Source organism: Synchiropus splendidus, chromosome 9 (assembly GCF_027744825.2).
Source record: "Synchiropus splendidus isolate RoL2022-P1 chromosome 9, RoL_Sspl_1.0, whole genome shotgun sequence".
Classification (NCBI taxonomy): Eukaryota; Metazoa; Chordata; class Actinopteri; order Syngnathiformes; family Callionymidae; genus Synchiropus; species Synchiropus splendidus.
The window spans coordinates 23,365,807-23,378,591 of record NC_071342.1 but is presented as its reverse complement, the minus strand read 5'-3'; the positions used below and the strand labels follow the sequence as shown (position 1 = coordinate 23,378,591).

Here is a 12,785-nt window from a genome sequence, read left to right as displayed (position 1 = left end):
TGAAAGATGCTGGTCGGAGCCGAGAGTTTATTTTCAGAAGGAAAGAATGTTTGGGACATATTTCAAAAGGTCAACCAAATATATTGATGTAAACAAAGTTTTCTTTTTCATTTATGTTTTTACATATATTTTTTTTTACAAAAATAAACAAAGCAGGTGGCGTTTTCTCTGCCGCCATCTGCTGGCCAAGGGTAGTCATCAAGACTCAATGACTAAAATGAGAATGAAAGAAAATGTTTTGTGGACTGTACCACACGTGTGAACGAAGACACACTCCTTTTAGACACGCATGTTAACAATGTCATCCAGGAGAGACACGCACTCAAGTGAGTCCAACACCACAGGCTTTAATGAGGAACACAGCATGAAGTCTAGCATGTGACACAGCAGTGGCACGAGAGTCACCTCTTCACCTCTGTACATACGGGGGCCTCACAGAAGCACCAGCATCACCTCAGGAGCCAGACCAGCCAGCACTGCATGCTGCTGCGGGCTAGAAGTCCACGCAGCGACCCTTCCGCTCCCAGTCTCCATAACGGGTGGGTTCAGGGCCCCTGGGGCCCCCTTTCTCTTTTGTTACGGGGTTCACATCATCTGGGAATTCTGCACGAATGAAAGAAAGAAAGAAAGATGCATGACATGTACCAGAGCAAGGCCCTGAAACACCCCCCCTGTAAATCAATCCATACTTTGCAGGACGTCAGCGCTCTTCTTCTCCTCAGGTGTGTCGAAGCGTCCCTGAGGTGTTTTGGCTTTCCTCAGCGGCTCTTTGTCCTTCGCTGCTCCACTGGCGTGACGTGACCAGACTGCAGGTGCAAAACGTGTTAATGCTCATGTTCCTGCAACAGATGTGTCGGTAGCATCTGATCAACACAGACTTTCAATGTCCAGGTCTCCACAACCGTTGAATGACTTAACATCAGATGTTTACAGTGAATAGAATACTTGAATAGAATACTTCATACTACTTTACATTTAGGAGTTATCGATGGACCTTGTTACACATCGTAAATAACACGCCAGTTGTGTCAGTCTTTGTGAACCGCGGCGACAAAAGCGGTTGAGGTCGTAGCCGGAACCTTCGAGCGAAAAACACTGACCGGCGCAGGTGGAGTCCGGCACCGCACCCCGGGACAAGAGATGTGCGCGGGCCGTCGCACAGACTCGGAGCAGCACGGACATGTCGACGAAGGAAGACCTCAGAGTCAGACTCCTACACCGCCGCTCACCTGGGACACTTACACAAGAGTGTTGTTGTTGTTCGGCGAACGTTGATGACGTACAAAGAACGTCATTTGAAAGCGCCGGAATCACGTGGGTACTGTTGTACTTACCCGTCAGTATTTAATTTCCCCCTCCTTTTCTCCAGACACAAAATTTATTTATTTTCAATACATCACATAATTATTCCCATAAAATTATGTTTTATTAGCACGCTGCATTACACTGCACTATATTTAAGATGTTGGCTTGCTGATTCACTCTTTATTGTTGTTATTATATAAACAGTACATTATTCAGATTCTTGTTTTAATAATGTCCTTTATAAGTTCAGGAAGAACAGCTGCCCAGTGTTTGGAATTACCTTATGCTTACCTTAATTACTTTATCCTGCACCAGGAGTCTTTAATGTAATGTGTCACTGTTAATACTGTTTAAATAAAATGCACAATGCACTACTTCATTGTAATATCTATTAGTGCATACATTTAAAGTGTGATTTATCACTATTAATATCTGGAAATTATGTGATTCATTTTGTTTAATTAATAGTCGCCCATGACAAGTGTAAACATTCATTACTCAATATGTTCAATAGGCTAAAAACCCTTTTGCTAGTGTTTATAAAAGTTGGGCAGCCTTTATCTACTTTACAGGTGAATTGACATTTAACCTCCCAGTACACGAGCAAACCATGTCTGTGTATTCAAATGATCCCGTCCTTCTTTCTGTTTTGAGAAACAGTCAACAAGTAGTAGCCTGCGCAGGAGGCGCCAGCCCTTGTGTTGTCAGCTGCTGTCTGTCAGTGCGAGGCTGCTCCTGCGTGATGATGGCGCCTGCAGAACAGCTTAGCAGCCTTGATCTATCTGCGTGGATTATTAAGATAAAAAGGCAAGTCAACCGCCTCTGCAGTTGCAGTCATCTGTGGTAAAGGAGTTGTGATGAATATGACGCATAAGCAGCAACAATCTGAAAGGCAATGCAACATTTAACTGAAGCGTTTGAAGAGTCGACCATTCAAAAGTGTGAAGAGAGAAGGCCATCGACCAGTGACAGCTTTAGTCTTTTCCCTCAGGGCTGCATTGCCAAACCAAAACACCATTTTCCCAGAACTCTCTCAGGTGTTTCTGAAACTGGCCATCACTGGAGCATCTCCACCAAACACCACGTCACTGACTCAACAAACCAGAGTCAGGTCTTGTGCTGTGATTGGAGAACCACATGTGAACAAAGTGAACCACTGCGGGCCTGGGTCTGTGTCTGGTCCGGTCCGGACGACAGGCAGTTGCCACAGACACACGTGAATCCAGTCAGAGGGAAAACACTCGAGTGCGAGCTCAAACCTCTGTCTGTGTGCTGCCTCTCGGCTAAGAAGGTGGTCGAATTCACTGTCATCTAAGATGAAAAACATGACTCATGAGGGTTTCAAACCCATACACTTGAAGAAGAAGGTGAAAACAAGTAAGATAAGAAACTGTATGTGTTTCAAATATAGCAACAAATAAATAAAAATGTAACCCCCAAAAAAACGGTCCCAATAACTGAAGAAAAACCTGCCTTATGGGACAATAACTGAGGAGGTGCAGAATTTAATTTTTATTTTATTGTTAATAGTTCATGACTCAGCTCCTGTCAGACCTTTCTGTAAAAATATGAGTATTATTTATAGTTATATATATATAATTAACACTGCATCATTTGTGGATGAAACTCAGCGGAACTGTCTGAGACCAACGTGACAACGCTGGTTACTTGTTAGCGGCAGAAGTCCAGTCCAAAACGAGAGACCAGCGAATATCAGATGGACGAAAGATAAAATCGCACGTCCCGTTGAAAGCGTATCGAGGTGGAAGTGGAAGCCCACGCTTTCGTGTTTTCGCCGATTGTGTTGTCAAAAAGCGAGGAGACGATTGAAGATGGTTCGTTTCCAACGCAGTGCCGCAGTGTCGGTCGGTAAAACAAAGGCACATCAACACCTCGGTTTGAGCTGCGTTACGTAGCGAGAGCGCCACCTTCTGGGCAAATGTGACTGGTCACCGATCATTGGTCCCGTTACACCACACACACCTGTCCTCATTCGTCTGCGCTTTATCACAGTTCACCCTCTGAGATTTGAAGACGAAAACTCCACTGCCTGCATTAAAGTCACTTTTATTTGGATGCTCGCTACCCTCAGGTATAAAAAGATAAACTCGGTGGACGTGATGAATTCACAAGTGCTGATACAAGTGCTCGAGTTTTCCGCTCACGCAGACTCAAGTGGGCGCTACAAGTCCATCGAGTGACGTCGCATGTGTGTGTGTGTGTGTCTGGTTTATCCTAACTTGTGGGGACCGATTCTTGACAAAACACCTCCTTATGCCTTTGTGGGGGGCATTGGGCTGGACCTCACAAGCCCGAGCCTCAATTTGAGGATGAAGACGTCAATGTAATAATTATCAAGTTTCCGATTCAGGTGTCCTGGTTCAGGTGAACCATGTGTTTTGGATGGTTAGGTGTAGGGTGAGAGGCTGGGGAAAGGGTCATGGCAATGAGAGGTCCTCACAAGGATAGAGATACAAACCTGTGTGTGTGCGTGTGTGTGCACGCGCGCGAGTTCCTCAGTCTGTCACATCAACGCGTCGCACGTGAGTGTTTGGTTCTTTAATAGGTCAATGTACAAGAGTTCTGCACGGCGGCCCTGAAGTTCTGCTTCTGCTTCCTCCGTCCAGGCCGAGTCAGGCAAATCCAGGACCTTGTCTGGCCCAGATCCTTCCCCTTCCCTCCAGTGGCACCGGGGCCCGCTCCGGTCCTGCTGGGGCTGCGGTCCTACTCGCACGCGGACACGCTGCTGATCTTGGCGGTGTTCTCGGTCCACGGCTGCATGTTCTGCAGGGCGAACAGGGAGCTGTTCTGCAGGCACAGCGGGTCCGGAGTCACCGGCTGGTTGATGGACTTCTGGAAGGCCTCTTGCTGCAGCTGCATGAGGATCCGGTTCGCCTGCTGCCGCTCCGCCTCGCGCTCCTCCGCCGTCTGGCGCCTGCACCCACGGAACCATCACAAGTGACTTGACTGGAAACGCTAGGCTCCTGCAGCGCGCTTCCGCTGAGACGCGAAAGTGGGCACGAGAGGAGCGCTGACATGAAGCACAGGACACACTCAGGGACTCAAGACTCAAGAAAAGAAGACACCTCCTCTTAGGAGATATCATGATCCAGGACAGGCGTCGACGACTAATCTAATATACAGAAGAATATTTATGACAACACCCGCTGCGGCGCGTGCTGGAGCCCAGCCGTTCCGTTCAAATCAAAAGGAACCTGGTGCATGAACGAATCTCGAGTCTCGGTCCATTTCTTCACATTCAATTGAACAAATACAACGCTATATATGTAAACTAGATCAGCTTTATTTGGAGGAAACAAAATCATCGGTTCTCTCCACGTCAACTTAATTGATAGTTCCGAAAATATATTTGTCATTTCTAATAATTTCAAACGTAAATGAAAAATCAACTTATGTGTAGAAATAATCACACGAATTACTAAACTAATAAAAATATGAACTATTTGATACAAGTAACACATATAATATATGTATATATAATAACGGTATATAATAATTGACAAATATATAATAACATATTTGACAATCTCTCGATTTTTTTAATAGCTAATCAAGTTATTGAATATAGAATCACCCAAGGTATTCCATAAATTATGTGGTTAGTCAACAAAATAATTAATTTAAATAGGAGCAGAAAGTAATTACTAAATAATACTTTTAATTAAAAGAGAAAAAAAAACAGCCACACGAATTAGTTTCTAATCACACAACGTATTGAATCGGAAATTATTTGATAATCCCACGATTTACTTTTACAATAACAGCACGGATTATTGAATAATCTGAATAATAACGCAAGGTATTTAATATAATATAATATAATAATCACACAAATTATTATTATTTTAAAAATAACATTTGTTTAATAAATTACTATAAAATGAGATCATGGGCGAGACTACAGCCTTTGTATTTAGATTACAGTTGACTTGTCGATGAGCACAGACGCAGCTCTTACCTCCACTTTGTGCGTCGGTTCTGGAACCAGGTCTTGACCTGAGCGTCGGTCATCTTCAGGGCCTTGGCCAGCGCGGCCCGCTCGGCGGACGCCAGGTACTTCTGTCGGTGGAAACGTTTCTCCAGCTCGCAGATCTGCAGACGAGTGAACGAGGTCCGGGGCTTCTTTTTCTTCGGCGGGGTCCGGTTCTGGTAGGGGTGACCTACACGACGTGTCACAGTAAGGGGTGAGAGAGACACTGGACAGGAGTGGACAGAGAGAGAGGGAGGAGGTGAGCGGAGCAGCGAGAGCACGACGACGAAGAAGCAACAGCTCAGAAGGGTCGAGAAAATCAACATTCTGAAAGTCAAATAAACCTGAAATAACCGGGACAATATACTTACACCGCTTCTGGGCATGGTGCACTGCTCAATAAAACTCTAAATAAACGATTTTCCTGTCTATTCTTGTGATAAATTCCAAGTTTCTTTATTCGTTTATATTTACATCTATTTTATTCCGTGAGTGTATTAACCATTATATGAAACCTCGCAAGGGCAAATTTCTTTCCCTGTTTTTGTTGTTTTTAATACATTATTATATCATTATTATTTCAAAGATCGAATCGAATCAAACGATCATAAGTAGTTTGATTGTGCAAGCTTTTGTTAAACTGAAATGTCAGTAAATTACCACTTCATCATGTGCTCTAATTCAAGCAGCTAAACAGTGTTAGAAGAGGAAACACGCAGGTAACCGCAACGAGTCGTTGCGATTGAGCTCAAGAAAAAGGGATCCGTGTTTACAATGTGTACGATCCATACACATTTTAAAAAATCAGAAATGTTACCCAAATGTGTTATTGTAGTTGATTAGATTTATAGCCTATTTTATCTTCTTCAGGAAGAAACCTATTTTATACGACACTAAAATCAACGTGGTTTTACTTTTACCATACCATATTCATTTATAAAGCACTTGAAAAACAACAACACAAGATCGTCACTAAGTGCTGTACAGACTGTAAGATCAAAATAAAACAAACATTGAAAATAATAAACACATAGAATTAAGACATGAAATGCACCAGAACCTTTAAGACTAAAAACTGCGCAGAATAAATTGCCAACAAGATCTGCTGGAATAATAATAATTCTTATTATTATTATTGTTATTGTTCTCATGATTCTTGTAATAGATGGAAGGCCTGTTACCGGTGAAGCGGTCTTTGGTATACCGTCTGTTACTCTCCATCCACGGGAAGGTCAGAGTGCTCAGACTGGTTCCGCTCGGGTGTCCACCTGGACTCCCACCGCTCAGGGGTCTGTGGGCAGGGACTCGGATGACACCGGGAGAGTTCACGTTGGCCCCGTTCATATTCACGCCCACGTTCATGTGATAGGTCCCACCGAGGCCCTGGACCCCGCAGGGCCCGCCGCTGCCGCCGTTGTATCCGCTGTTGGCGCAGGCGAACCCGCCGCCGCTGTAGGCCGAGTGGTAGTCCGGTTCCGGCATCCTCTGGGCCAGCATGCAGCTCTGCTCCACCGTGCTGAGGATCTGGTCGATGCCGAAGCTGATGGGCTCCACGTGCGTGTGCTGCTGCAGGTGCGCTCCCAACAGCCCGAGGTGGTCCATGGCCAGCGGACCCCCGACCCCGACAGGTGGCTCGGTTCTGGCTCTCCCGCCTGGAGGCCCCTGCCTCGGGTTCCAGAGGTGTCTCACCGCCCGGGTCCTCCGAGTCTATCTCTGCAGGCCCCGAGGAGCGCGCCCGGGTGGGTCTCCAGTCTGGGTCCTCCAGCTCCGAGTTATCTACTGAGAACAAGTGTGTGTGAGAGTGTTTGTGGAGTCCCCCCCCGACCCACCACCACCACCATCCCACCCCTCCAAACACACACACACACCCGGAGCACATCAATCACAATACCAAACAGACATCGCGAGACCCAGTTGTGGTGCCGACGGTGACGTCACGGACGCCTGTCACAGCTGGTCTATGTAACGCACACTCGCGCGCACAGGCACAGCAGTGAGTTGGTCCGGATGCGGAGGAATGTTGGTCAGAATCTCGCAGAACGTGAGACGATCTTGTAATGAATCAGAGCACTGACGAATGTGAGCGTTTCCGCGTTAATAATTCATGCGTGCGTCGCCGCTTTTCCTGAATATTTCAGCTGCGACGCGCTGGTGTGTGTTGGGTCAGGCTCATTAAAAGTGTAATGACGTCGCGAGATGATCAATGAGAGGAAGCGCGCTCGTAAATAACCCGAGTTATTTATTAACACTCGCTCCTGCAGCGTCACGCCATTACATGAAGAATTAAAGCTGCCCTCATTGACCTGCTCCCCGGTGACTGGACATTAAATTTTCATGGCTCCTGAACTACACAACTTCACCGCTGTAGCGTTGATGGGGAAGAGTCAACAACGGCGACGTATTCGTGTGTGTCAACGGACTTCTGTCTTTGTGAGGACACTCACTTCTTCGACCCTCAATTTGAGGATTAGGATTTCAAATTATTTCAAACTTGGCTAAGGGTGGCCATTTGTTTTGGATGGGTAAGTCCAGAATGAGGAAGTGAAAAGTGTGTGTGTGTGTGTGTGTGTGTGTGTGTGTGTGTGTGTGTGAGAGAGGGTGTGTGAGCGTGCTCGGTGGTGTGTGCTAGTGTGACGACCCGGGATGGTCCGTCAGCTGCATCACGAGGTAGGAAAAGTTCCCTCAGCGTTCCTACCTGCAGACTTGTTGACCTCTGACCTGAGCTGGTTGGCGCCGGCTCTTTCAGCATGAAGCACTTTCCCTCAACACTTGCTGGAAGGTCCTGGACCTGTCAGAGTCAGTGTGCTTGAGCACCAGGGCATGACCTCATCTGCTTTGTTTTTGTTTTATTCCTTCTCTACTAGTTAACATTGTGTGAATAAAGTTTGACTGAATTCAGTCAAAGTGCATGTGCGGTCTGACACACACACACACACACACACACACACATAGTGAAGGAGATGAAAAAACATTTCCTCGGTTCCGTCCAGAGGAAAGGTGGTCGTGGTTCCAAGTACCTCAGCTCTGACTGGACTGACCGGACCTGCTGAACTGGACCATGCCTGGCACTCGTGTGTCTGCCTCCTGCTGCAGTTGTCTCACAACCTTCCCATAAAAGGCTGAGGACCAGTGATGTTGACCTTGGTGGAGGGTGGACAGGAAGAACCTTCAGTCTTCACTGGGGAGGCTGATATCTCAGGCCAGAAGATTCCACCCGACACTGACAACGCTGCATCACGTTTGACGTGGGACGATTCTCTTGCTGCGGATGTGAACTTCGAAGACAGAGGATCGGAATCAGTCAATCAGAGCATAGAGTGAAGTGGCTGTGGGAACTCTCAGCTACAAGAAGGTTCCTGCTCAGGCTAAAAACAACTGAGCTGAGAGGAAATCCAAGGTGTTGAAGTCCAACAGAGCAGTCACTCTGCTACACTGGTATCTCACAGGAACATGTATCAACTGTAACTGCAGCTACTGTTGTTGCAGGTGAGTTCCATGAGCAGCAGGCACAATACAACATTGTCAGTTATTGGACCTTCATCGTGGTCTTCAAGAGGTTCGTGACTGAAGAAGGGAGAGTCAGAGTCGCCCTGGGGTCAGGTGGTCTTCTGTAGTCGTGAAGGAGAGAAGTGTTTCGTACCAGGACTTCCTCACGGTGACCTCCCACCAACCGACCTGTCCGAGACCTGCCCAGGCCCAGTCATCTCTCTCACTTAGAGGAGTCTTTGTGGATCACCGGATGTGAAGCTTCATCATGAGCCAGCAGAATAAAGGCCCATTTATGTTCCCTGTACTTATGCAATTGTACCCATCTGTTTCAAACGTTACCGTCACTGATCTCATACTTACATGTGTTCTTTGGTTTGCTGTTCACCAATACATCCACCAGGGGGAGCAGCCCACAGTCAAATGTTTACGACAAGAACAAACGCCAAAACCAACATGGCGACTTTGTGTATTGATCTTGTAGCTCTTGCACTAGAGAGGAAATATATCACCACTGGAGGACGTAGAGTTTCCACTGTTGTTATGTCTTCATCACTTCTCATCAGAGCAATGTATCAGGTGGTAACAGCAACACTGCCCCCTATGGTTTCTAGTGGCACTGCTCAGTTTGGTCTATATCCGTAAGCTATGTGGAAATGTGCAGAGAAACAGATGAAATGAAGCAAGCGCACAGACAGAAGGCTCCGTCCGGATCTGTGTATAATGTGGAGCATGTTGGTGGAGATCACAGCTACGTCTTTGCTCACTGTTGTAATCGAAGTCTGGAGCCCTAGACACAACAAGGCGTCCTCAGGGACCAGGCCGCTCGCAGAGCTCCTCCTCTCACACCCTCCAACAGACACACACCATAGAGTTGATCAAATACAGGATCAATAGCAGATCAAACATGATCAACACGTGACCGTGAGGCTGCACCTTTCTCACTCCCAGCAGTGAGAGGCCACAGATGGCTTCAGTCAGACGGAGTGTTGGAGTCTGTCACAGCGCCCCGAGTCCTCCTGCAGACCTGGACCCGTTGTCCATTTCTGAGGAGGCGGGTCAAGTGTGTGCTTCCTGCTTTGTCACACTGAGTGTCCCCGTCTGTCCTGGCAGCTGGGAGACCTCTGCTGGACACATGGGAGGATCCTACACATCATCATCATCATCACTGTTTTTCAACAACTTTGAGATCAGGAATGTTCCTGAGTCAGACTCATGTGGAGCCTGTTTATTTGTCACCTTGAGGCAGTGTTCAGCAGGTGACTGAGCTCCTTAACTACTGGGAAAGTAAATGCTGACGCAGCACAATCTGTTGCATGATCTTGAGTCACATCTCTCCATGTCTTCATTGTCCATAAATCTGAAGCTTCTCAGACGAACCTGACAGCAGGTTCTCAGGCACTGCAGACGGCCACTTTCCTTGTGTGATGGATGGTGCCGTCAATATGAACCTGTTGAACTGAGGTGAGATCTTTGCTAGTCAAGTCTGTGCTGTGGCACTTGGTTCTCCTGATGGCTCCCTGCTGTGGGGGTGAGGTGACACCAGCTCCCACCAACGTGTCGCTCCAAATGTTCACCGCTGCTCCTGGACGCTCCTTCAGAGATCTGATGAAACTGGGCGCCGCTGCTGAGGTCAGGAACCTGACCCTCCTCAGCCGCTCCTTTCATAAGCATCATAAACCAAGAACTTAGACTCTGAACCGGTGGAGACGACGGCACACATTTGTGTTTCCATTACCGCTGAGGGTTTTTTAACGACAGCTCAGCCAACCCTAACATTAGTGTAACACACACACACACACTTGAGAAAGAGACTGGCTGGTGCCTGTGTCGCCCCAGGGGTTTGTGTTCTGGCCTTAATGACGTGTTGAGGATCCACGTTCTGCTCTCATTTCTTCACACAGTCAGATTAACAGCAATCCTCCTCGCTGCTCAGCAGCTGGATTATTTCACTCTGGAGTTATTAGTCTGTTGAGGGTCCGTCCATCCTGCCCCCTCACTGACAAGCTCATAAATCTAAATTCAACATTTTTATTCCCACTTTTCTCCACAGCTCAGGAGGAAGGATGCCAGACGCACGGCTTCCTCTCCAGCCCCAGTCAGAGCGTCTTGCTGCGGCTGCCAAGAAAGTCCGACAACCTTTTCTCAACGTTTCGGTCTGTGTTGCTGTGACGTTTGAGACGATCTCAGGTGACAAACCTGCTCTTGGACGCTGCCCAGTCTGCAGAGCCCTTTCTCTCATTTGCTTTGATATCAGAAGGGGAATCTATTTCAGCTCTGGTGGGAATTCCCTCCCCCCGACTCCAAACCCTCCCACTCCTCCCTCATGCAGCCGGCGTGACCTCTGACCCATCAGGCAGACAGGTAATAACGGCGGTTGTGTAATCCCCTGACGTTGTTTGGTGCAAAATTAACCACAACATTAGCGCTGCTGAAAACATTGCAGGCCCATTCCAGGTCATCTCCTTCGTATCGGCTTTATCGTTACGCCAAATAAATATACGTATCATATGTGCCCTCCCGTGTGTGTGTGTTTACCTGCTTTTTTTGGCTTGTGGGAACCAATTCTTGACAAAACACCTCCTTGTGACTACTTTCTGCCTTTGCGGGGACCATTCAGCCAGCCCCCACACATCCAAGCTTTAATTTGAGGATGAAGACGTCAAAATAGCTGGGTCACTAGGGCCTAGTTCAGGTCAGCCATGTTGGGAAAGGGTGATGGCAACGAGAGGTCCTCACAAGGATAGATATATATATACATATGTCTGTGTGCGTGTACCTGGTTTATCCTTACTTTTGACAAAACACCTCCCTGTGAGGACTTGAGGGGACCATTCGGCCGGACCCCACAAATCCAAACCTCAATTTGAGGACATGAGGATAAAAACTTGTACAAAGTAACTGGGTCATTACATTTGGGTTCCAGTCCTGATTCAGGTCAGCCATGTGTTTTGGATGGTTAGGTTGAGGAGGAGAGGCTGGGGAAAGGGTGATGGCAGTGAGAGGTCCTCAGAAGAATGGAGATGCAAACGTGTGTGTACCTGGTTTATCCTTACTTCTGGTGACTAATTCTTGACAAAACACCTCCCTGTGAGGACTTTGGGGGACCATTTGGCCGGACCCCACAAATCCAAGTCTCAATTTGAGGATGAAGAAGTCAGAATAACTGGGTCACTATAATTGAATTTTGATTTTGAATTTCAGTTTGGTTCAGAGTCCCGGTTAAGGTTAGCCATGTGTTTGTTTTGTACCCTTAGGTTTAGGGTGAAAGCATTATGGCAGTCCCCGCGAGCATAGAGATGCAAACGTGTGTGTGTGTGTGTGCAGCTTGTGGCTTGTACTGTTTTGTCTAACGCTCCTGTGTTGCGCTACTCCGTGCTCCTCGCGGGGCTCCCTCCCCCTGATCCTCTCTGACCTGATATCTGCTTGTTTTGGTCCAGACAGTCCATTAAGCCAATTAGAGTCGACCTTTGACCTTTGGAAAATGAGAGCTACAAACACAGAGGCGAAAGCATATTCAGTCAAAGCACAGAGACGCTCTCCATCATGTGCACTCAGTGGTGGCTGGAGTTGCACAGGCAACAGCAGCACAGCAGAAATGCCTGAAAATCCCTGAACAGACCAGACAACACACACACAGGCTCACACACGTTTGTTCGGAGCACCATGACCTGAGCATGGAAACTGTCATCTGGAGTCTTGTTCAGCTGGCGATGACTCAGAGTCAGAGTCAACTCAGCCTCCCTCCACATAAATAAGGGGACATGTGACAGCGGCACTGGAGGACTTCCGAGCAGCTGCAGGAAGCTGCAGAAACACACTCATCCTGTACTTATGGTGACTGACCTCCAACCTCTGACCTGGGAAGAACCCTCAACATGAAATGAGAGTTCTTAAATCATGTTCGTGGATTGAAACAGTCTGGTATCTTTTTACTGAAGAGTGTGTGTGTGTGTGTGTGTGTGTGTGTGTGCGAGAGGGCGTGTTTTGCCATACATGTGAG

The 12,785-nt window shown here is 47.3% G+C and overlaps 2 protein-coding genes across 2 annotated transcripts; both read right to left on the bottom strand.

Annotated features, from left to right (window-relative positions):
• Positions 1-7: 7 nt before the first annotated feature.
• sdhaf4 (succinate dehydrogenase complex assembly factor 4) lies at positions 8-1,274 on the bottom strand. The gene is made up of 3 exons (XM_053875635.1): positions 1,101-1,274; positions 690-806; positions 8-603 (listed from the first exon to the last, which is right to left on the bottom strand). The coding sequence occupies exons 1-3, from the start codon at positions 1,180-1,182 to the stop codon at positions 494-496; spliced, it is 309 nt and encodes a 102-aa protein (XP_053731610.1). The 5' UTR covers positions 1,183-1,274; the 3' UTR covers positions 8-493.
• Positions 1,275-4,029: 2,755 nt separating this feature from the next.
• On the bottom strand, positions 4,030-6,898 carry tlx1 (T cell leukemia homeobox 1). The gene is made up of 3 exons (XM_053875628.1): positions 6,478-6,898; positions 5,285-5,486; positions 4,030-4,240 (listed from the first exon to the last, which is right to left on the bottom strand). The coding sequence occupies exons 1-3, from the start codon at positions 6,896-6,898 to the stop codon at positions 4,030-4,032; spliced, it is 834 nt and encodes a 277-aa protein (XP_053731603.1).
• Between the last annotated feature and the right edge of the window lie 5,887 nt (positions 6,899-12,785).